At 39.8% G+C, this 26,036-nt stretch overlaps 1 protein-coding gene across 1 annotated transcript in view; it reads right to left on the reverse strand.

The window, feature by feature from the left end:
* Positions 1-19,203, reverse strand: part of itga5 (integrin, alpha 5 (fibronectin receptor, alpha polypeptide)) — a 55,241-nt gene extending 36,038 nt beyond the window's left edge. The window contains exons 1-2 of the mRNA XM_077512751.1: positions 18,732-19,203; positions 2,291-2,421 (exon numbers count right to left, since the gene is read on the reverse strand). Coding sequence (XP_077368877.1) covers positions 2,291-2,421; positions 18,732-18,937 — 337 coding nt within the window. The 5' untranslated portion in view covers positions 18,938-19,203. The remainder of the gene's footprint in view (positions 1-2,290; positions 2,422-18,731) is intronic.
* Positions 19,204-26,036: the final 6,833 nt, after the last annotated feature.

The following is a 26,036-nucleotide window of genomic DNA, read 5'->3' on the forward strand; positions in this document are numbered from 1 at the left end:
TTGGCTGCCAAGTTAAAAAAAAAAAAATCGATATGTGCTAAAAATTCCAAATATCGGCCCTGATAATTGGCTCAGCCGATAATCAGTCTCTCACTACCAATGAATTTAACAATCACGTGTGCCACGGTACATTGCTGTGTGGTGAATATTAGTGTTGTTCCGAGACCGTTTTTTGGCTCCCGATACCGATACTGATACCCAGCTTTGCAGTATCGGCCGATACCGATATCATACCGATACTTAAGGTTTTTTTTCCTCAACATGAAAAAGCTGTCCTGCCATTGGTTCAAAGCAATGTTAGCAATATTACTACTATTACTAATATTAATAATTAATAAAAATAATTAATATAAGAATGCAATTAAAATTTAAAATTAAAAAAATTAAAAATAATTAATAAAAATATTACTAATAATACTGAGCAATATTAGTGTTGGAATTAATGGTATCGGCATGTTACTTGTGAGTAGTTACGATACCGATACCACTGTTTTAATGCAGTTACACAATGCAGTTTAATGCTGTTTTAAGGCTAGGGCTGGGTATTGCCGCCAACCTCACGATACGATACAGGGGCCACGATACGATACGTATCGCGATACATATGTATCCCACATAAGACACTTTTTTTTTTTTTTTAAACAAAATATAGGAAAATAGGTATACTGAGACACGTGCCATGTTAAGTTTACCAATAAATACATGTTGACATCCTTCCTCTGCTTTCATTTTTCCTAGCAAGACACAGTGTCCAATCACCGGTGAGCTATTTTTGCATTAATTGAAGGCAATTAACTTCAAAGACGCTGCTGGTTTTGATTTTTTAGGTACAATGCAAGCCGCAAAGGCAAACGTAAACTGCCGATTTAAAGTTAACGAGCAATATCGATTCTGACGCCTGCGTATCGATACGTGTATTGTGATGAGGCCCGCAACGATATATTGCCGTATCGATTTTTTGAGCACACCCCTATACCAGTATCGGTATCGGAACAACACTAGTGAATATAAAACGAAAAGACAATAATTCAATAATTTAACTTTTCCTTAATTTAAGTCTGACTTCACTTGAAAATGGTGCTCCTGCCAAAATGACATCACTTTTAACCATCCAGTTGGAAAAGTCCAGCATCCTAAATGATGACTAGGAGAACCCGCCATCGGACATCTGGATCACCTCTTGGATTGTTGAAGCTGGCACATTAAGCGCGATCACAGCTACAGTAAAAGAATTGCAACACTAAATGTCATCCATGCAACAGCTGCTTGGCGCAGAGTTGCGTGCAGATGTTTTCAAAATTCCTCCATTGGAGCGCGGCTCTGCACGTCACAACTGGCTCAGGTCACTGTAACAAGCACCTTCGCCCTCAGATTGCCCCTGTGGGGCGGGGGGACTCGCTTTCGGCATTAGACCTTGCAATGACATCACTCATGGGGGGCCGCAGCCATGTGCCATGGATGTCCAACAAGTTTAACACAGGAGGAAAAAGATGGTGCAAAAAGTCTCATGCCAATAAAGGAGTGACGTTAAATGGTCTTGTGAAACACTTACTGGAAAATTACGCAGATTATTCACAACAGACTATAAAATCTAGCTGAACCGTGGTGCTCAGACTTCAAATAAACTACTAAGGAGTTTGTGCTCACTTTGACTGCTCCTGTCTTCACTTTGCTGTGTTGTCATTGAGCAAAAAAAGCCTGCCGGGTCTTCTATCAACCGCTTCCAAAAGAGAAGTCCATTCATTACATCACCTTATGTCATTCCTATAGCTCACCTGCAGCCCTTTTGTTAAGATTCTTGGTATCATGTTCACCTGTCCTGCAAACACGGCTTTGTCTCACTTATTTGCTGAATCATTTCTTATCTCTCTAAAGCTCCCCCAAACATGACCTGGAGGAAGGAAGGAAAGAGTAGCCTTCAAAAGCCTTCCTCAACAAACAATTAGCCTTTTCCAGACATAAACAGAATAAAAATGGCTTGTTTCTTTTTCAGGAACTGACATAACTGATAAGAATCCAGTGGATTCTTTGCAACTATGCTGTTTGGTTAGCAGAATATGAGTACTACAATATGTTTGGATTTCATTTGGACTACAGTAATTATATGCTTTTCAATTCCAGTTGTGGTTTGACTAACCCAATAATCGGATTTTCAATATAAGCATAATGCACTGTACTACTATTTAACATTTAAGAAATGCAATGTAAATGTCAACTATTATATTTTATTATACTATATTTAATCCTGAGATCTGAGATAGTAAACATGCATGTCAGTCACGACACTCACCATCTGTGTCAAACTCGATGGTATGACAATCGGATCGGCCGATGCTCCATGGGCAGTAGGAGACGGAGCCTCCTTCAACAATGTCGATTTGCTTCGTGTGAGCCTTGGGAGCGCCCACCACCACGCTGGCACTAAACGGGACACATGTTAAAGAGTTTACTTTCACACAGCATCTTTATGAAGTAAAACTCCACACTTGTTCAGACATTTTTGGTTTTGGAACTCTAAATACTTCAGACAGATGCTACATGTTTGGAAATGTATAAGCATTAGGCAGTAATGAATGTTGTACAATAGCAATTACATAACTAATTTTGTACATAAAAGCACATAATTCAACTCAACCCTACTACTATAACATACTGTATCTACTGTATACAATAAGCATTTTTTTTCAATGTAATAATGCATGCAGTTGCCTCATAGTGCGGTGTGACACCCACGCGAGTCACAAAACATGTTTCAACAGAATATAATTGAACTTTTTCATTGTTGCAGAAGAGATGCAGCTGACAGTTTAACAGCAATATCAATTTATTGCATCAAAACAATAAAATGTATGTACAGCAAGTTGTAGAATGTTAGCAGTAATGGGCTTGGAGGCCAACAGAGGGATGCGGTTGGTTTTAGGGACAATATGGTTGCTGCGGTTTGTCAAAACAATTTTCTTCGACTGATGGAATGGAGTTGACTATTTTGCAAACAAAACAAGAAGACACATTTCATCTCTCCCCGTGGCTGCTGTTGCTCCCAAATGTGATGCTCTCTGACTCATACTGCTCCGTGTGAAATCAGACTCCTAAAGAGAAACCATTGCACCCAGTGGGGAATAGTGGACAGAAAAAAAAAAAAAAAAAAAAAGACAGACGGGCAAAGTGGAGTCATGCTCTTGTTTCCACAGCTGTGACTTGAGCACGCTTCCATGAATGAGGGGCAAAAAGACTAGACTAGCAAGAACTTTTTTGGGCATTCTGGAATTTAATTAGCAGCATGTGTTCTGACAGGAATGGAGCAGTAGATGTCAATCGACAACTGAGTAGAGATTAGAGAACAAGCTCGACTCAATAATAAGACCGTAACATTTCTGGGAATGCCTCCATTGTGGTTCAAAGAATAAAATGAACAAATCAATTTCTATGAAAAAAAGTGGGGGGAAAACTGTGGAGTTTCATATTTTTATTTCACTAATCTGTCCAGGCTTTTGATCAACTGTGGAGAAAATTAATCACATCTCGCAATTTGATGACAAAAACAAATACACTATTTTAGACTCGAATAAAGCACGTCTAAATGGTGGCACAGGTGGTGTACCGCAATTTTGGTGGATTTGATTAAGGTGTAGGCAAACAGATTCAGCGCTCAGTGGATGTGAGTGGTGGAAGCCATTCATATTTTGATTTTCATTCATTCATTCATTCATTCATTCATTCACATCATGGGACAATCCATCTGAATCATAGAGATCAATTCATTGAACAAATTATCAACTGAGACAGCCTTTTGCGTACAATTAGCATGTTAGCATAGGAAGCAAATCCCTAGATAATGTCCTTTCCACAGCCATTACCTCAATGTGGACCCACTTGACCTGACAAGCATCACCAACATTAAAGTGGTTAAAGCAGGCATGAGAGCGAACTCTGGGGGCAGACAGTTTCTAGACGTCTGCAACAGAAAAAGTGCACTCTTTCCTGCCACCAAACCTCCACATGTGCACCAGCATTTACATTTTTTGACCAAACGCAGCATCCAGCCCCCCCCCCCAAAAGGAGGCTTCCTCTTCATGGAAGAGTGACCTCGTAATCTTGGCAGATCAGTCCCAATGGGGACCTCTGTCTTTGTCATATCAAAGAGTTTAAAGTCACACTATTTAAAAGGTAGACAGTAGGAAACCCACCAGTTAAAGAAACACAGTCTTATTATTTATGATTACCTCAGCACCTGCGCAATAATCGACTTCACAGGCGCTTCCTGGAGGGCGACTTTTTTGTCATCCAAACTCACACGGCACTATGCAAGCAGTCAGTATCAATTCAAATCACACACACATCTGTTCAAGGTTTGTTGGAGATGACAACTGCAGAAGACCACTGCCAAGGATGAAAAATCCAACGTTGGATGAGCAAATTGCTAAATTCTCAAATAAATCTTGTGTTTTATTATCCTTTAATTTAACTGCAAACTTAAGCAACAAAAGTAACGTGAAAGACCATTGTGGCGTAATGCGCAGTGTAACATCGTTGAGCATGTGACCCAAACAGAACGACGTAGATCATCTGATGCCAGCATAGGAATTCTTTGTCCACAGATCTGTGTACATTTTAGGTCAACTCCATTGTTTTCAATTCGGCTTACTAGCAAGCAGCATGCTGTGCTGAAAAAAAGGCTGCACACACAATGTTGCCAGTTGACCAAAGCAAAAAACCCAAATGTGTTCTAATCTAAATAACAACAAATTGTGCTCTTTATTGGGTAGCTGATGGTGTAGTCAGGAAGCCATGAATTCAGTTCTAACACTATGACAGTGTGTATGTGAGTGTGAATCTGTGAATGGTGATCTTTCTATATTATGTGCCTTATGATTAGAGGTGTGCAAAATTTCCGATTCTTAGATTATTCACGATTCGGCCGTGGAACAATCGAGAACGATTCACAAAAGTCCAAATTCCGATTATATAAATATGCCAAGGGAACCGAAACTAAAAGTGGACCGGAGCGGAAAGTACGCGGAACTGAAACGCAGTAGCGCGCGCGGTCTTCGGGACGCTTAATGGGACGGACCGAGAGTACACATCCACAACTCACGCCTCGACATTCAAAACAACAACAAGCATGGCTGAGCTGACCAACCCACCTCTTCGTGGGATCAGACCTGCTCCGAAAAGGCAAACAACTTCAGGCGGAAGTATCAGCTAGCTGGCTGCAGTGCGTCGGTTAGCGTTCTACAGGGCGCCGCGCAGTGATACGAACGAACGAACAGAAAAGTAGTGGCTGGCGGTAATGGCGTCTGACTTTATTCAGAAAAGAGTATTGTGGTGGAAATGTATCACGCTTTTGAAAACAAATAGTTTTTAGAAGAAAAACGCTTTATTTTCTCTGACCCCAGCCAGCTTGCTGGACTATTTCTTTTTTATTTTCCTCTCGTCCAACGTCGAACCAGAACGCGTGTCACCGAACGCTGTCAGAAAGAAGTCAGTGCTGATCGCACACACGGGAGGTGAGGATCAAATTGAGATTCATGTTAAAAAAGCCGAACGATCCCTTTCATGTTTACACGTTCATGTTTTCACAAGTTAAAAAGCAGAAAAGCACTTGAGGTTTTTTTTTTTTGTACCTCTGAGAAACTTTAATGTTTACATGTTCATCTTTACACAACTTAAAAAGCAGGAAAGCACTTTTTTTTTTTTTTTAGGCATTTGTATTGAAGTAGTAGTTCACATTGTCTTTCATTTATACCTCAGTGCACTTTTGAGTGGATAAAAATAATATATTTTTGCTCAATGCTATGTTTTATTCTGTTGAAGACTGAATATACTTAAAAGCTGTTGTTACAGAATGAGGACTTGAGTATTTTATTTACTGTTTTGAACTGTTAACTTGATACTGAAATAGTAGTTTATTTAGGCCTGAGAGGACTTTTGTACTATTTTTGTAACTAATGTACGAAACATTAAAAGCACCAAAATACATTGTTTTTTTTCTGCTGCCTGGGGGGAAATCAATAATCGTTTTATAATCGAATCGTAGCCTCTGAATCGTAATCGCAATCGAATCGTGAGGTGCCCCAAGATTCCCACCTCTACTTATGATACACTGCTGACCAGTCAGATGTAGTGTGCCTCTCACCCAAAGTCAGCTGGGATAGGCGTAAGCTCTCTATGACCTGGACCATGGATGGATGGATGGATGGATGGATGGTCCCTATAAAACATTCCAGTCAGTACTGACTGATTTTCTGAGTCCCCAGAATCCCCCAATAAAACAAAACTGCACCTTTCAGAGTGGTCTTTTATTGTGGGCCGTCTAAGGCACACCTGTGCACTAATCATGTTGTCTAAGCATCTTTACATGGCACACCTGTAAGGTGGGGTGGATTATCCCAGCAAAGGAGAAGTGCTCTTTATCACAGATTTAGCTAGACTGGATTGTGAACAATATTTGAGAAATGGTGGTATTGTGTATGTGGTAAAAGTGTTCGATCTGAGTTCATCGCACAAAAAATGAGAACAAAAACATCATTTTTGCATTTAGATTTTTGAGTATAAAATGAATACACTCATTGCAACTTGTCCTTATCTGTTTTGAGCAGCAAGGGAGCTTACTGTAAGTTTGTGTAAGCCTTGCCTTCAAGCAGACCAAGAGAATCTTATTCATGCCTTTATCTCCAGCAGACTCGATTATTGTAACGGTCTTCTGACTGGACTCTCTCAAAAGAACATGAGACAATTGCAGCTCATTCAGAACGCTGCAGCTCGAGTTCTGACCAAAACAAAAAGATCAGAACACATTACTCCAGTACTTAAGGATTTACACTGGCTCCCTGTCAGCTGTAGAATCGATTTTAAAGTTCTGCTACTCGTCTATAAATCACTAAATGGTTTGGGTCCTGAATATATCCAAGAAATGCTGATTGAGTACAAACCCAGCAGGGCTCTGAGATCTACAGACTCGGGCCAACTAGTGGAACCCAGAGTTCGAAGCAAACATGGTGAAGCTGCATTTAGCTATTATGCTGCACACAGATGGAATATTCTGCCAACAGAAGTGAAGTCAGCCCCGAGTGTAAATGCTTTTAAATCCAGGTTAATAACTTTGCTTTTTTCTTATACCTTTGATTAGGGACTTTTAAACAGCTTTAATTAAGTTTATTATTATTATTATTATTATTATTATTATCATTATTATCATCATTATTATTATTATTATTATTTTAATTATTATTTTAAACTTCCTTATGTTAAATGTTTTAAAGTTTGTTGAATGATGTTTTAAGATTGTTATTGTATGTTCTTTTTAGTAAATTCTGTAACCTATTTTCATTTAATTTTCTTCCTCTGAATGTTAACTACTGTTTCCTGATGCTTATGTGTTGTCTTTCCTTGTGTAAAGCACATTGAGTTGCCTTGTGTATGAAATGTGCTATACAAATAAACTTGCCTTGCCTTGCCTTGCCTTATATAAACCATTATGTTGACATCATCTGTTCAGTGTAGCACTGCCGGCCGAGCAGCTTTTCCAAATAGGACGAACACCGGAAAGTGCGAGGAGCCCTAATCAGCAAGTCAGACACTAAGGGGGAATTTCACACAGAAGCCCAAGCAGCCATTTAGCACAACATGATAGTCATCTAAGAGTACTTTTACAGTAAATGAGGATTTAACATTTAATGACCCGTTATCTTCTGGGGATCATTGTAACTTCTAGGGAGTTTCCGCATTTTCCTTCAATTATCTATTGTTGTCAACAAGTAGAGCCTTGCTATGATTAGCATTTAATGCAACTCTGTCTGCATCACAAATTCCTTTTTTTTTTTGCAAGTGAGGGGCGTCACCACAGTGCCTGAGCCACGCGAAAATGCAGCACCCACTGGGGGCCCAACGACCTGACCCACGGTCGTTTGAATGCTCACCAGTGGATGTAGCAGGTCTATACCAAGAGAGACGAAATTGTGCTTTTATCTCGGCATCACTGCATTGTTTCATGGCTGCGTCTCCATGAGAGCCATCAAGCTAAAAACAAACATTGGTTCGCATAGGTTTGGGAAGACAATGGTTGTATTCCTCTTGTAATAAAGAGACACTTCAAAAAGAAAGATTGCTGACTCACTGTGTGCCCTCTCTTAGCATATGATTGAAGATGCTAAGCTTTTTACGTAGCCCACACACACACAAACACACATGAAACACGCAAGGAGTTGCCCTTACAAAACTGTGGTCAACTGAACTGGACCATGACATTGCCTCACTTCCCCCCCCCCAAAAAAAATATAATTGTCTCCCTGGGATGCTGACATCACCCTAACCACGACGCATTCGTGCCAGTTGCAGTCATAAGACTTTCTACTTACGAATTCTCTCAGTGAACCATCAACACTTTTTATGCGCCTGTTGGCTTCCCCAAAATTGGCAGCCATGGATTTATTTTCTGTAAACTCAGCACAAAACATTCTTTTCAACACTTTTTTTTTTTACACCTGTTCCCAACAGCATGAACAATCTAATCTTACTAAAAAGGTCCCAATCTCAGTAAATCACGCACACCACACCCACTACCAGTGCACGCAATGTGTTAGTCTGAACTCTAAACAATTTAGCGCTTGCTATTTGGGATCTTGGTAAATTAGGCCCTAAATAGGCGGTCAACCAGCATCTCTGGTACCTCTACTTACGAAATTAATTGGTTCTTGAAGAAAGTTCTTAAGTAGAAAATTTTGTAAGTACAGACACATTTTCCATGTAAATGCCCTAATCCGTTCCAAGCCTCCCAAAATTCAGCCATAAATGTTTTGTAAAGCATTAAAAATGCATCAAAACATGTAACAAATACATGTTCCAATTAGATTATTGCACAATAAATGAGAATTGTGCGTAATGTAAAAAACAAAGAATAGAGTAAAGAATAAAAATAATGGTCATTTACCTTTTTAACTGCTGTCCTCATCGTTTTTTGCCCTCTTTGGTTCATGTTCTCTCTCAGAAGTGTTTTTTTACCTGGTGTTTTGAAAAGAACTGATCCAAGGATGTTTGCTTTTTTTTTTTTTTAAACAATCCTTCGAAAATGTTCAAGGCAAACATCATCTTAGTGAGCAAACGCCCTCCTGGTGAACACTTTCTGGGTGATTCTTTTAAACAAATTCCGAAACTTCATGGAAACTTCCGGTATGGCGAGGCATCTTTTCCAAAAAAGGCCCGTCTCGTCGCAATTAAAAACTTACTGTGCCTTCATCAATCACCAATTGTTTGAATTTTTGCACAAATACGTCGGCCGTTAGTTAATACATTTCGGAATCACCTCCAAACACCTCATGGGCCGCGGGATGAATGATGAGGACGCTGTATAGACACCGATCTATTATCGAGGATCATAGATACCTATGGTAAAGGTTCCTCTTGCCAATGGGATGCCAGAAAGATGCACAAACACCGATCTAGTATCTACGCTCACAGATACCTATGGTAGGTAATAGCTATAGCTGAAAGTACGTTGCGTTCGGTAATGTATTTTTACCTTTCGTATCTAGAAATTTCTTTCAAAACAAGAGGCAATATTTTCCCGTTGAGGCGTTTCGTAACTCGAAAATTTTGTATGAAGAGACGTTCGTAAGTAGATGTACCACTGTACCTGCTCTACTGAGAGGAAAGGTAGAGGTGGACAAGTGGCAACAAAGGGGTTTGGTTCAACTTTGTTCACCACATGCACGACTTCTTTTTGTAGCCAAGCAGCGGACACGCGAGATTCAGACGAATGCCTCCAGTCCTGTCAGGGTAGAGGCCAGACAGAAGCTGCTCAAGGCCTCACGCTGCCATATGGGGACACACAGACACATGTGTCTGATGAGAGTAGCAGTGGCTGCAGGGATGGCGTGTGCAGACTACAGACCGTCCACTGTGCAGCGCGCAAACCATACTTCACGTCTGTCAGTTTGACCTGCGATTCGTCGATAAATGACAACTTGGAAATCTTCTTTTAACAATTTTGGACGTCACGACAGATGTGCGGCATACGCCTAACATCTTGATTAGATAAACAGCCCAGTGCGTCACGGATGGATCTGCTCTTACTATCGACACAAAACCATTTCCTCTGTCTTCTGTGGTCTGGAAAGAGCCACAGCATCAGAACGTTTCCAGTGGAACGCTGCCTATACACTGTTCAGGCCTAGATACACCATTCCGACATCGGCCAAATGTGACCGACGCCTACCCCCTGTAGCATCGGCACAGACGTCGGCACTTCACATAGAAAAATTATGTAAATACACACCGCATTGACCCCGACTATTACATACCTTCAGCGCATACGCGAGAAGTAATTCCCCTCCATACCATCGGCGGCGGTATCATTCCTAAAGGCAACCGTAAACCTCTTTACGGGGGCGGGATATATAAACGGAAACAATACATACCGGTTACTTTTTCTCTCACGAAAACCCTCCCGCTTTTTGCACAGTATCCTATATAAAAGTAAATCCTACCTGCTATATCCAATCGCGTCCCCATGTCATGCCATAGTTTGGCTCCCATACCTTTGTCGGCATACCCTTTAATGGTAATATACAATGCCGGTCTCTCTTGAACCAAAGAGACGAAGTCAGCTTCCCAATCTTCTGTCCAGACAGACATTGTACGTTCAAGTGCGAAGGGTACAGCAGGATGACGATGCGCAAAATGAGCGAAGAAAAAAAATGGTCCAGGCTTTCCATCAGTATTGTTTATCCGCGTTCGTCACTTCCTGTTCTTGCCCCGTGCGCTGATTCGCTAGCTAACAGCCAATCACAGTGATCAAATGCCCGGACGCCGGACGCCGAATCAACATGTTGAATTTGCTGAAAATTCCAACTCGAACCGATTTTATGACGCAATTTATACACTGATTAGACGGCGCATGCCGTCGGGCAAACGTTGTCCGACTCCCGACGTCGGATTGGTGTATCTAGGTCTCAAGCCACCAACAAATTGAGCTATTTATGGATTGTAACGCGACAAAAAGTCAGAAAAGTATGTATTTTCATAACAAAATACTGTGTACAGTTCATTTATTTCTGTTAAGTACTATTACACATTCTACAATTCAGCAACTTGGATCATGATTTTCTCCATTCTCCAGCTACTTAATTCCATTCATTCATACCCACAATCTTTAATTAATTTGACATTTATACATCCTTAGAAATAATATTTAAAGACTTTTCAGACAACATTTATGTCCCTGTTTCTTGAATTTGACCCAAGTGATCTGCTTTTGTGTTGGAGGGTCACATTTGTGGTTGGGCTGGGCTCCAATGACCCATGAATAGCAAGGGTCAACTATGCTACACTTTTGGGACACATAAACATAATAGTCCCACTTAGTTGGAACCAGAACAGTATATAATATGCGCTCTACATTTCCTCACCACAAGTTTAGACTGGGAAGGAGACCGAAGGTAGAGCAAGAAGGACATCTGTTCTTACCACTTACTAAAACAGATAGTAGACATACCATTGGAAATTGTCAGATGTCTTCAGCATGTACCAAATTCTAAATGTAGCTGTAACACCGCTAGTAGGATGCTAACAGTGTTGTTTATCTATAGGGCTGGCATGCCTCAGTGTTAGAGTGGTCGTCTCCCATACGTGTAAGTTGTGGGTTTAATCCTTACCCCTGGTGACCATGTCGAAGTGTCCTTGAGCAAGACACTGGTCAAGTTTCTATCCAAATGTTTCAAAATTTTTAAGTGAATTTTGTGAAAATGCACAAAACTTCTTTTGCGAATATGCGCCGCGAGATGACGTTGTAGTGAGAGGTACATAATTCACCAACGGAACGTTGGGACGATGGGGAGTTCTGGGTGAGAATGTCGGTTTTTACAGACTGAACGGAAGTAGTTTGTCTTGTTGACTTTCCTCACGCATGTAAATAACGTGTATTGTTACACTGAGAGCTAGTGTAAATAAAGTGATCTAAAATTGCATTAATATTTTTTCTTTAATTAATTATAAAAAGAACCGAGTTTTTTCATCTCCCCAAACATATCTTACTTTATCATCCGCCCTTTTTTGTGACTACAAACGTACGTGTGACGCGTTTACATGAAACAATACTGACAACTAGGGGTGTGAATTGCCTAATGTCTGACGATTCGATTCTTATCACGATTCATAGGTCACGATTCGATTCGATACCGATTAATCCCGATACGAATTTGTAAATCGATTGTTGCGATTTTTTTTTTTACTCAAATTTAGAAAATACTATTCAGTAAACTTGTGCATGTACACTGTAAGATTTGTATTAAAAGGTATTATTTATTTATCTGAAACTTCAGTCTTATAACTGTGAGCCACTGTATCTGTTTCATGTGTGAACAGCATTGAAATAAAATATTAAGGCTTAATGCTCCATTAATATAACATTCTTCCATCCTTAAGGTGTGAATCCTAACCCTAAGTAAGATGTTTTGTTGAATATTTTTCCATCAAAAATGGATGTTTAAAAATCGATTCGGCTGCCTATTGAATCGATTCGAGAATTGTGAGCTGTAGTATCGCGATATATTGCCGAATCGATTTTTTTTAACATCCCTACTGACAACTGTTCAAATCTATGTCATTTGGGCCATTCTGTTTCAAAATGTTTCAGAGTTTCACAACACAAATATTTGAAATCTCAAAGTTGATGTTTTTGAAAAAGACAGCTGGATCATGTTGATGTTTATGATCAGTTAAAAAAAAAAAAATCTCTGCGTAATCCGTGCCATGCTCATGCTCACACAACTTTTTGTAGCGTAGCCATTTGACAAAAATGTGACCTTGCAGTAGTTGTGCATTAATCCTGGCGTCTGTTTTGTGAAAACCAGCGACTGTTAATAAGCGACAGGGGAAAAAGATTGTAATGATTTGTGAGGTTGCCTATGAATGCATAGCAAACTGTTGCCCCTGCCTGCCCCCACCCCTATAAAATACCCCCCACCACCAATTCTTTCACGGGCCCCTAAAATCCTCCTGCCGTGCTGGTAGTTCACACCTCACCACAATGGCCACGTCAGGGGGTCCGAGTCCTCTCACCTCTGCATAGAGAGGCTGTTGTGTTAAACAAGGTGGGGGCGGGGGAAGCAGCTGTATGTAGAAACTCCCCCCCAACACACACAAACATTCACAGTGATGGCCACTGGCTCATCTCCTTGTCAAATATGGCCAAGCTATGACCATACCATCTTAATGCGAAATAAAGGACAGCCCATATCAGATTACCATCAATGATGAGAGGCTCAACGGAGGGGTTTGTAGGGGTCAAGCCCGATTAACGACGGCCCTCCTGACTAGCAGCCAACTCCCGAATGCAGACATGACGTCCTGTGGGCATTCCCGTACTCAAACGTGATGGCAGCCCTTTAAAACCTTTTAAAAACACACACAGCGTCACCGTGCTCACACGTCAAACACAGGCTCGTTCTATCGACAAGAGCACTTTCCCGAGTTCATACCATACGTAACGACACAGGCGCTTTGTGTGTGAAACAAACGCAGCAGTGTGGCGGCAGTCACATCTTTGCCGGTATCGAAAAGCGCCGTAGCAAAGTTTGACATTTAAAGTAGTTTCAGTATTGACTTCAGGAAGAAAAAGTCACGCTGAAAAGTTTCCTCCGACAGAAGGCAGGAAAGACAAAGCGGCCATTGTGTGTGTATGTGTGTGTGCATAGCCCAAAACCATAAGCAGGTTTAATTTGGAAACACTCTCGCATAGACAAAGTACAGCAGTGATAGCAATCAAGTTGGCAAGAGCGCTCACCCCTGTAGAAAAGGACAACATTGCCAGTTCAGTGGCCTAAATGGACCTTGGTCTAATGTCAATATTAGCTTAACCGAACCTGTCTGCAAAGGTCAATTACGGCAAAGGGGGACCGGGTGGAACTGATGACCTCAATATGCTTTGGTCAGACATTGGTGACGTGGAAGTGAAAAGTGGGACTTGATGGCCTCATGATATAAAAATGTTGAGGTTGTCAAAACATATATATTGACCTTCTGTAACAAAAACTTGCTAATTAACTGGGGACAATCCAGCTGCAACCTTTTGCTAGGCTTGCTAGCTGAGGCAAGTTGACAAACTGCCTTCATTTGTTGCGGTGATGGAGTCAGAGGCCAGCAGCAAAGTAACAACAGAGGTACACTATCCCCAGGTGTGATTTACTGACTGTTGGGTTTAACTCAATAGCAGCATCCGTTTTCATACACTCGCAGCCAAGTCTGTTATTTCTTTTTACGGCCCCTGACCTCTGCACCCCCTGAAACCACAATCTCAGTATGATGCACTCCATAATTCCCAGTCTGTCACCACAAATTCAGTCATATATGTAGTAGTACTACAGACTACTTCATACATTGGGTTGTACTAGAGTCCTTTACTCGCAATTCATTTAGGATCATTTTGCTTCTCACTTTGTTTGGGAAGGCATTTTCTCTTCCAAAGCAAGGTCCATAAAGACATGCTTGGATGATTTTGGTGTGACGGAAACAGGTCCATGAAATACCTTTGAGATGGACTGGAGCAGAACCAGCAGGCTCTTTCTCAGCTCCATCATCAGTGGAGTCTGACCTTACAAAAGGGGCAAAACTTCCAAAGACACACTCAATCATCTTGTAGAAAGTCTTCCCAAAGGACTGGCAGCCATTATAGATGCAAAGAGCAACTTGGCATTTTCGTCCCTTTTCACTTCCTATGGATAAAATGTGCCCAAATACATTTAGTGGGGCACACTTTGCCAACTTGTACTTCCCATTCTCTGGACCTTATCCCAAGGCCTTCTTCCTTGGTGGGCCGCTTGCCAGCCTCCCAGTTTAATTTTATTACGCGAAGCCAGAGGGCACGACAAGCACTGCATACATAAACTTATTGTCAGTCTCAAAGCGGGAGAAAGTACGCCTTTGTGTTTGCAGGCCTGGCGTCCCATTTATGGATGTGGTGGAGTCCAACCACAACAACACACACATGTGGACACACACATCTGGCAATTTGTCAAACACAGACATATTTTTATTGCCAAGGTTGGAGCCAGAGCCGTTCAACTTATCCCGACAAGGGAGAAACTCCTCCACACGTAACCCTCGTATGACCCCGGCCCGGGATTCCTGCGACTCCCCCACTTGCTGGGAAAAAAAAAATAAAAAATTGATTTCACAAGTCATATGATGTGTTTAGATGTGTCAGTTGCGAAGAAAATGACAATGAAGAGTGGCAAAGGAATCTTTCAGGGATATTGTCATGTTTTCAATTGGAAACTGGAAAAAAAAGTTTCTCAATCCTACAGGTCATGATAATCCCCAAAACCCGCTCACCTTTGATCCAAATGTTTTTTTCAAATCTTAATTTTTAAGTCCAATGTCTGGCCAATCACTGAGAAAATTTGTGAAAACGCAATTATGAAAATTGGTATCTTAAAAAATAAAAGTCAATGTATATAGATTGTAGGGGTGTGAATTGCCTAGTACCTGACGATTCGATTCGTATCACGATTCACAGGTCACGATTCGATTCGATACCGATTAATCCCGATATGAATTTATAAGTCGATTGTTGCGATTTTTTTCATTCAAATTTAGAAAATACTAATCAGTAAGCTTGTAGAGTGTAAGATTTATATGAAAATGTATTATTTATTTATCTGAAATTTCAGTCTTATAGAGGTTGTAATCTGTTTCATGTTTGAACAGCATTAAAATCAAATATTAAGGCTTAATGTTCCGTTCATATAGCATTCTTCCATGCTCAAGGTGTGAATCCTAAAAAAAAAAAAAAAACAAAAAAAACGATTCTGCCGATTATTGAATCGATTCGAGAATCCCGCGATGTAGTATCGCGATATATCGCCGAATCAAATTTTTTTTAACACCCCTAATAGATTGATTCCCAACCCTTTTGACTTGCTCAATATACTTACTTCCCTCAAAGTGTAGAATGTGGTGTTTTTATTTTGAAAATTGTGCTTTTTATGTGCACACGCGTGGACACTAATAGTTACAAGGTCGCAAGTAAGAGCCACAATACGTTTTCGCTCTATTCAGCAATGTTTCCAAACCCTGGCAACCATTTTTCAAAAAAAAAAAAAAAAGAGACTAGCAAAAATGACAACAGTGGTCCTAATGCTAGCAACTTTCTTATTTCCTGCATGGTGGAAGGAAGTGAGCCAAGACATTATTTCCTGAACACAAAACTAACAGATTCATATACTGTATGTATTGGGTGTATTATACAGTAAAAGTCATCAATGTATCATTTTACATCAGTCAATTATGTTAGACTTCCCTTATCTATTTATTTGGGAGTCCTGACTAATAGTGGCTAATATAAGTTGGTGCACAAAATTAATGTTATAATGTTTAAAGTGTAATCTTAATGCATCTAATTTTGATTAAAATTTGTATTTCATAATTTATAACACACACTACATACCATATCTACAGTATGAGTTTATTGAAACAAAGCAACATGCTTTTCCTAAATACATTAAAAAATAATATTGACAAAGTTGATGTTTGCTTGCTGGCTTGGCTCTCAGCCTCTCAGCAAGCATTCCAGTTTTTCACGCGGCCCTTTTGCAAAACTAATTGCCCACCCCTGACTTATATTCATCATAATCAGGCTGAACCTTTCAGGAAAAATATGCTTATAAAGACTAAATTTCGGAGCAAAAAAGCACAAACACATTCAAAGTCAAATGTCTTCTTTACTTGTGTTATCAAAGTTAGGCTGTGACTGTATCCCCCCCCCCCCCCCCCCCCCCCCCCATTTTCCATTGACAGTGGGTAACTTCTTGTAACACCCGTGTCAAAGTTAAATACATTTCGGTAAAGGTTTTATGACGGTTCTGCAATAAATTATTTCTATTTCAATTACTTTCTTTTGGTAAAATTGATATCAAAATCCCAACAAAAAATTCTGGAATTAATTGTGTTTGATAGAGTGTCACTTGCTGTATGTATATCAACAAGGTATATTACAAAGCCGATTTTGGCTGCGCACTTTAGTGCGCCCATAGTGGCTTTACAAAGTCACCATGCCAACTATTTGGCCGACATGCATAGCATATTAGTTTTTTTTTAATGGTCCATTCAGAAGGTATGAGATCATTGTCATCACAAAATGAACGTTTTCAAAGAACCCACAGGAAAAACCTTCCAGTTTTGATTAGCTTGTTGTCATACAAACGTACCCAAATAACCTGCTCACTCACTCTGGAGTAATCTCTCTAGTAAGCCTCTTTGTTTCATCTTCCCCCTCAGGCGAAGCGTCGCGCTGCATTAAAAGTTCAATCATCAATAAGATGACGTCCCCTCATCCTTAATGAGGTGAAGAGAGATGATGGGGAGGCCAGACAGAGTGGATGTAGAGTGGGGGGGGATCTGAAGGGTGGGTGAATTAAAAAGCCCTGCCGGATGACATCAGCCTATGAGGTCGTAAGGAGGTGGAGGGAGTGGGGAGACGTTGCAGTGAGGCAAGTTTCACGTCTTAAATCATCAAATCTTCCCAGGCAGACCGATAGCGGCACTTTTAAAGAGACAGCCAGGATCAGGAGACGACTTGTGGGATGATGGTGGGAGACTGGGGGGAGGTCTAGTCATGTGTGGGTAACCAGGGAAGGGTGGCAAAGGAGAAATTTAGCTTTTGACCACTTTCAGGCAGGAAGTTAGATTCTTCCTGAGTGTCAAAGTTTTGGAACTAATGATTATTACAATTGCAGGAGTTTGCATCCAAGGCTCATTTAACTTTACTACCAGAGCAGCACACCCAAAAAATGAGAGTCAGCAAATCTGTGAAGCCATTCCTTCCTACTATATGCCGTTTGCAACACCTAATAAAACATGAGACCTAAACGTGTCAGGCCATGGAGGCTCTCTACACAAAGCTGGAAGAATTCCAACAGAAGGATCAGCTGAGCTGAGCTGGAGAGCATCACAACCAAGAGAAACATACACACTGAATAGGCTTCTCTCAAGATGAAAGTGGCAGTATGAGGGAACAATAGGATTTCTAAGTGGATTAAGTTGGGGTTATCTAATTGTCTTAAGGGGAACAACAATATATCACAATATGGGGTTATAATCGCCCTTGAGAGCATAGATAGATAGATAGATAGATAGATAGATAGTAGGGGTGTTAAAAAAAAATCGATTCGGCAATATATCGCGATACAACAGCACGCAATTCTCGAATCGATTCAATAGGCAGCTGAATCGATTTTTTAACATCCATTTTTGATGAAAAAATATTCAACAAAACATCTAACTTTCACACCTTAAGCATGGAAGAATGTTATATTAATGGAACATTAAGCCTTAATATTTTATTTCAATGCTGTTCTAACATGAAAAAGGTTGCAACCTGTTTGTTAAATACAGTTCTGTACAGACTGAAGTTTCAGATCAATAAATAATACATTTTCATACAAATCTTACAGTGTACATGTACAAGTTTACTGAATGGTATTTTCTAAATTTGAGTAAAAAAAAAAAAAATCGCAACAAGCGACTTGTAAATTCATATCGGGATTAATCGGTATCGAATCGAATCGTGACCTATGAATCGTGATACGGATCGAATCGTCAGGTACGAGGCAGTTCACACAACTAATAGATAGATAGATAGATAGATAGATAGATAACGTAAAAATGTGTTGTACAAATGATGAGTGGGCAATAATCAATGCTAAAGAAAAATGCTTTGCGGTCTTTTAAAAACTCACCTGGCGGAGTCAGCCAAATAAAAGTCGACGGCGTATCCAAAGTAGCTGCCCTTGTCCCCGCTGTAAACAGACGGGTTGTCCACATCCAGGTTGAAGGCTCCACATCCAGGAGGAGCAGCGAGCAGCAGCCCGGCGAGGCACAGCAGCGAGCGGGTCACGAGAGCGCCTGTCCCCGGCGTCTCTGAGCGAACTCGCCCCGAGCACATTTTGACCCAAAAAAAAAAAAGAAGAAGAAGAAGAAGAAGAAGAAGAAGAGCAAAGTCCGCCGAAGTTGGGTTCCAGTGGCAAAACTGGTGCGAGTATTGTGCTCTTTTAGGTACTCGTGTTGTTTGGAGTAAAACAAAAAAAAAGAAGTTACAACGGCATCCCCGCAACTTGGATCTCAGCAAACCACTCGAGACGCGAACGCACCGTCAGCTCTTGTGTGCGCTCCAGACCCACGCCTCTTCAGGACTGAGCTCCAACACCCACGCCTCCTTGTCTTCCTCTAATAATCAAACTTACAGCAGGGAGTTCCCACCAAAGTTTGGAAGAAGAGGGGGGAGGAGCCTGTGATTCCCTGCGAGAAGGAAAAAAAACAAAGTTTTCACAGTCCATCCACTAATCTTTGTTTGCCTCTGTGCTAAAAATGTGATACCGTTCGCACTTTTGTGGTTCACCTATCAGGGCTTCGACAAAGATTAACCAGCTGAACAATACTCCTTTTGATCACCCTTTGAGACTCAATATAAGAGACTCAATTTACAACATTATATCCACACTACACACGTCGAATAATGGATTTTTTAAAGTAATAGTCTGTCTGGCTATCTGTTGTCATACTTGAACGGCCAATTGTGGGCGTGTCTGTCTTATGAACTCTCCCTAGCAACAAGTGATTTGTGTTAGGAGTAGTTCCAAGCAAAAAAAATTTGCGCTATCAGTTTCCCATAGATCAGCATTTACAGTATTGAGCCATTGCACCTACCTATTTTACATGAGAACAATCTCATACCACCAAACAAAAATGGCACAAAAACTCCAAATTGTTACCGAGGGTTGAAACATCCTTTGTCTTGGACAGTTTCATATTATTGTCAATATGGCTGTCTCTCTTTAAAAATACAATGTTGGTGACTTGACACAGGCCTACATAACGTTTTATTTTGTTTTTGTTTTTTTCTTGTTTTCCTGAAAGAATGATAAATGAGTTATAATAAATATTTTTTTCCCCCATTTCTACTAAAGTTTGTATTATGAGTTGAGTTTAATGACACCATATACCTGTAGAATTCCTATCTAAAGTTTTTGCTCACAAGTCAAAGCAAAAGAATCAGTCAAACATAAATAGCTTATATCTTGAAAAACTCACAAGTCAGGTAATTCGTATCTCAGGGCACCAGTGTACCAGCAATATGTTTTTTGGTTATTTGGTATGGAGAAACATTAACTCATTCAATCCCAAAAACGTGTAAATACGTTTTTAATACTTTCTCATTCACTCCCAAAAATGTATTTATACGGGGGGGGTTTTGTTTTGTTTTTTGTTTTGTTTTTATATATTTTTTTTTATGCTATAGCAAACAGAAGGCTTTAATATAGCTTCTGACCTGAATTACAAAAAATGGCCATCAGGTGGCAGAAGAGTATAAGAGATCAGCCAGGGCCATGTTCCAACAAGCTTTTTTTTCCCCAGTGTTTCCCCCCCCCCCCCCCCCCCCTCTGATGACAAGAGAGTCTAATCTTTCTTTGAGTAGGTATCCATGTTTTTATAGCACTAGAACATAATATTCTGTGGGCCTTGCAAAATCAGTCCAAATCCAGTCAAACCGCCGGGATTGTTTCTGTCAAAATGGCTGGGAGTGAAAGAGTTAAACTAATTATATCAAAAAACAACAAGAATCACTTTATTTGTATATTTTTCCTTCCCTTTGAATTCCCCAAATTGGAATCCTAACGTAGAGTCATGCGGGGAAGATTTGAAGTCATTCCATATTTGTATGATGACTTCATTGAACCGAATTGGGACTGATGTGGTCTAATGGGGATTTGCGCAGGCGGGGGGGTGGCGTTGTTGGACTTCTGGTACTGACTCACACGTCAGACTGGAGGAACACTTTCATGACGTCGTTCGAAACGACTCACTGAAGTGAGACCCTGAACTCAGCGCCCGGAATGAGTGACTGTTGCTTCAGCTGATTCACTGGAAGCCTTCAGGGAAAAGAACAGAGGGCCCAAATTTGGCCGCGTGGTAGCAGCAACATGAACCCGTCCGTCCATACTCGTATTAATAGCTGCGAGTATCCCGGGACGGGCAGCGAGCTGATTGGCGGCAGTAATCCGCCACGTCTGGAGGGCCTTTTGCAGCTGTTGGGGCCCACCCCTGAAGGTTCCCTTCATTAATCCTCCACATCAAAATGCTGTTCTCGATGAAAAATACAGAGCAACTGCTATCATTTAGCGCATTTGATTATATGAGAGCCACAACACTCTAAATGTATGGGTGAACTTTTTAAAAAAAATATTGCTGCAAAACAGTCACTTTTCAGAAGACCCCAACAAAGTCATGTTTGTTCAATCATTATAGGGATACTTAGCTGACTCATTGAGCAATTTTCAAGCAGTAAAAAGTTAAGATTTTGTCTGGAATTAATTTGATGATTTCATTACTTTTTCATGTAATATTTTATTCAGAATGAATGTGATCAAGTCAAGTCAGGTTTATTTATACGACCTGAAAGCGTTCAAGGCGAAAGTAAACAACCAAAATGGCGGATAGAGGTTAATTGTTTTTTATTTTGGTCCTCAAAACTCATTTTGACCTTCAGCAAACTCACCTGCTCGCAATTTTGCTTCATTTATTGTTTTAATCTTATTTCATAAGCATTCCATACAGTTAAGTAATTCACCGTATAATTTCATGCAGGGAGATAGCGGCATACTGTCACGTAGGTTGTGTTATGTGGAGTTATTTTGAATATATATCAATGAAAAAAGCTATCTAGTTTTATACTCGAGTAAATTGTGTTTTGCCATTCAGAGTGACGTCACATTGTAGTCCGTAGGTGAAGTCGGGGTCCTTTTTTTTTTTTTTTCCAACTTCACAAGTAGAATTTCCGAGTTCAAGGGAGTGTTCCTGTACACACTTCCTGGTTTGACAACATCCGAACATCCTCGAATGCAGCATAAGTAACGACCAATCACGACTCGCCTGTTTTCTGGGGTTTTTGTCAGCAAACTGAGCCATGATTGGTCGTTACCTACTTCCTCAGCACAGGTGATGTCATCTTCAGTCAACAGCAAGGGGAAACTTTTGTTTTGAATGTATATGGTACTGTAATTGTACATGAAAAATAATGAAGTTAGCAAATTAATTCTGGGCACAATATTTACTGCTGAAAATGGCTCAATGAGTCAAGTATGCCTTAACAATGTATCAACAAAGAGAGCAAGCCATTTTCAACACTTTAGATTGGTCAATAATGGGTATAAAAATAAAAATAAAAATAAATAAATAAATAAAAACACCCACATGTGTAGACTAACAAACATTATAGATTTTTGAAAAAATACAAAATTCACCAAATTCACCTCTAGCCTAAAAGTCAGCTAAGAAAAGGCCCCAGCAAAAACTAATGTAGATAAGCGCTATAAATACTAGATGGATGAATGGATACTCAAGATTAACAAATTTTCAGACTTTAGCTTGTTACCTGGCGCACATTAGAATTTGTTGTCCTATTGAAGCAACAGTCTGTAGTTTCTGTTAGCACTCAAAGTTATCAGAATTTTTTTTTTTTTAAAGTTTGTGAATAAATGTCATTTAAAAATAATTTGCTCCCAAAAACGTATAAATACATTTTTTTTATGTTTTACGTGTCCCAAAGACGTATTTATACGTTTTTTTGTTTTGTTTTTTATGCTAGAGCATACAGAAGGCTTTGATGCAGCCCCTCAACTGCAAAGAACGCTTGCAGAAATGGTAGTTATTACACAAACGGCCAGCAGGTGGCAGCAGAGCAAAGGAGATCAACCAAGGCCATGTTGAAAAAGAGCTCAATTACTCACAATTCTAAATAGATTGGTGAAAATTGATAAAACCTAGCTATATTCTAATGCGAATTGGTGCAAAATGGAAACAGATAGAAATATACTTTATTTTTGATAGGTTCATCTATGTTTTTATAGTGATAGAACACAATATTCTGTGGGCCTTGCAAAATCAGTCAAAATCCAGTAAAACAGCTGGGAGCCAACGGGATTGCTTCTGTGAAAATGGCTGGGAGTGAATGAGTTAAAATGTTATCAAATCTTTGTTTTTTCAGGCTCTAAAATGCTGATTTGACCTCAATTTTTTGTTGATGACCTTGAATTCTAATGTTTGTTCAGTTTGCAAGTTTATTGCATAACAAACAAGCAACTGGTGAGAGAAAACCGGTGAGAACATGCAAACGCCACACTGGAAGGTCAAACCCCAAACCTCAAATCAGTGAGGCAGAAGTACAAGCCACTAGGAGTGAAAGTAAAAAATGTTTTGTTTTGTTTTTTAAAAAAAAAATGCTCTTCCACATGTTGTTTTAACTAATGCTGTGAAGGTAGCCCGTCATCTGCTGTCCACTGTGAGCTCAGTCTAAACAAACAGATTATTTTGTTTGTGCTTCTAATTGTCTTCCTAAGTGGTTGCCTGCTACTTTTAAACCTCTTATCTTTCCTTTTTGACCTTTTAAAGGATAAAGACAAATACAGTGGTCGACCATAATCCCCACTCCAATTATTATACTGAATGATGGAAATTTCAGGTTTAAAAAAAAAGTATGTTAGCATCTCTGCAAGTATGATTACAAATAGCCCAAGGATCAAGAATTTACACAACATATTTTGGAACAACACATGTTCAGATCTTGTTACAAGATTTAATTGCTTGTTTAATTTCACACAGGCACTCAAGGGACTGAACACAAAACAAAAAGTATACTTTGAATACGCAAAACTCCACACAGGAAGGCTGGAACCAAGATTCACACCCGGTAACTCACAACTGTAGAGCAGACATGCTAACCGCTATTCCACCATGCCGCCTGTGCTGCTGTAAGTTCAACATAATTGACCTTGATGAAATGAACAGTATTTTTCCATCTCGCTCCAAGTGTGATGAAAAAAAAAAGCGTGTGCGTTTTTATTCTTTGGCATCATCGCTCGGCCACCATGGCGACACATCTGAAACACATACACATTTGCAGAGCAATTCACGCGACTCGGCACAGCTGACACAATGTTTTAAAAATAAACCTGCCGCTTATATGTACAGTCATGTCAGGCACGTATTGACTGACTCTTGAAAGTGTGATAAAATGTTGGCGATAAAGTGGTATAGGTCAACATATTAATAGTTCAACAAGTAGGTCGTATCGCTACAAGTGTGATATAAAAGTGTGACTTGACGGTAACATTGAACACGTCCAACTTAAAGGTTCAAGATGGCTACAACAGCCGATCATTTTCATACTTTGTTGGATTCTTTTCCCTGTATGAGAGCAAATGCAATGTTTGTTTTGAATATGTGACGAAAAATGGCCGCCGGGCTATGTGACGATCATGCTTCTGAGATTGCTCTTTAGTTTTAAAATAAGGGGACTCTTTGTTTTAGAATATAAAATGTTTGTGGTAACACATGCATGGTGTATGTGTATGGATGTACTGTATATAGGAACGTATATACAGTAGCATATAAACTTGTTTTCTGTTTGGGTGTCTGTGAGTTTGTATTTGGGGATATGCTGCATCAGAATGTACACTGATGTATAATGTTTACGAGATATGTCCAAGAGTTCTGTGCCGCCTTGAATGCAGACATGGAAAAGAACAACTGAGTTTTTTTTTTGTTTTTTTTTTAAACCCGTTTTCTTCAAACAATTCATGGAAATTGATGTATTAAAGTCCTGGCTCAACAATAAAATAAGAAATTAATATGCCATACTCAGGTTAAGTCTCAAAGTGCAAGTTTTTTTTATTTTATTTTGTAATTTTTTTAACAATAGAATTTTTGTTTCCAAAGGAAATGTTTGAAAAAGAAAAAACAGTCACAGTCAAAATAACAATTAAAATAATAATAATTATTATTTTAGGTTCTATAATAATTAAGATTTTATTTAATAGACACACCATGATGACAACAGCATTTATTTGTGTGCAACTTTTTGATTTATTTTTATTTTTTTGCACAATTTTTTAAAAACTAACCACAACAATTAAAAATAAAAGTATGCCAAGAACACTTGGGAAAAACAGCTATATTTATTTCATTTGTAAGAACAGCTAAAATAAATAAATACTATATCTGTGTATTGGTCATTGGAGATATACTGCCATTGTGTACTTTGATAGATAATCCTTCTAAGACTGAAGGATGCTCCATATGTTCTTAGTAGGGTTGAGGTCAAGGGAAGATGGTAACTGCAACATATGTTGTTGTTGTTTTTCTCTTTATCCGAATCGCAGCTACAGTTTCAATTGTATTTTTTTCAGCAAGGATTATCTTCTATAACAACTGTGGAAAACTTGGTTTAATAGCATGTCAGGAAATAGCCAGGAAAATCATTTTGATGCTTTCAATCACCTTCAAGAGGCTTACTATGTCATTCCCTATAATTCCTTAAGCCTTTTTTTCACACTGCACTTAGCAGGGAGCAGTGTGTCATGAACAAACCCATTCATTGTGTACGTGGTGAGCAGCGGGCACACGGAGTGGAGCATTGCTACGGCAGGGCGGCCTTGAACTTAAGAGTTCTCATCGAGAGTGATGCCGTTGTGACATCAGACAAGCTCTTCCAATAGGAGAGAAGCTGGCGGAGTGATTTCGTGCTGGCCTATGACACTGAGCAAGTGCAGTGTGAAAAGGGGTTTACTCAACCAACTCCTTTCTGATGTCCTGGCTTTGTTGGGACATGGTAGCCATCCACTAAAATGCACTAAATGTCAAACTTTTTGGCACGTTAGGGCCACAACCTACGCTCACCCTCATTTAACCCTCTTTGGTGGGCTGACTGGTGGGGTGGGGGTCTAGTAGAGACACCCTGAGGACACCCATTAGGCAACTGTTAAGTCACAGAATAAACACCATTTTACCACTCGGGTACAGACAGCAAACAAAAACCACAAAAGGTAGCTTTGCGGTTTGTACGCAAGTCGGAACAATCAGAGGATTTAACGTATGTTTGTTCCTTGGGGCCATTTCCCTTCTCCTTTTGAATCAGATGCTCTCAGGTGAGGGCCTTAGTTTTAATGATGGAAAATGTGATTGCAACGTTGAGAGAGAAAGTGAGCTTC

This window comes from Festucalex cinctus, chromosome 2, assembly GCF_051991245.1.
Source record: "Festucalex cinctus isolate MCC-2025b chromosome 2, RoL_Fcin_1.0, whole genome shotgun sequence".
Classification (NCBI taxonomy): Eukaryota; Metazoa; Chordata; class Actinopteri; order Syngnathiformes; family Syngnathidae; genus Festucalex; species Festucalex cinctus.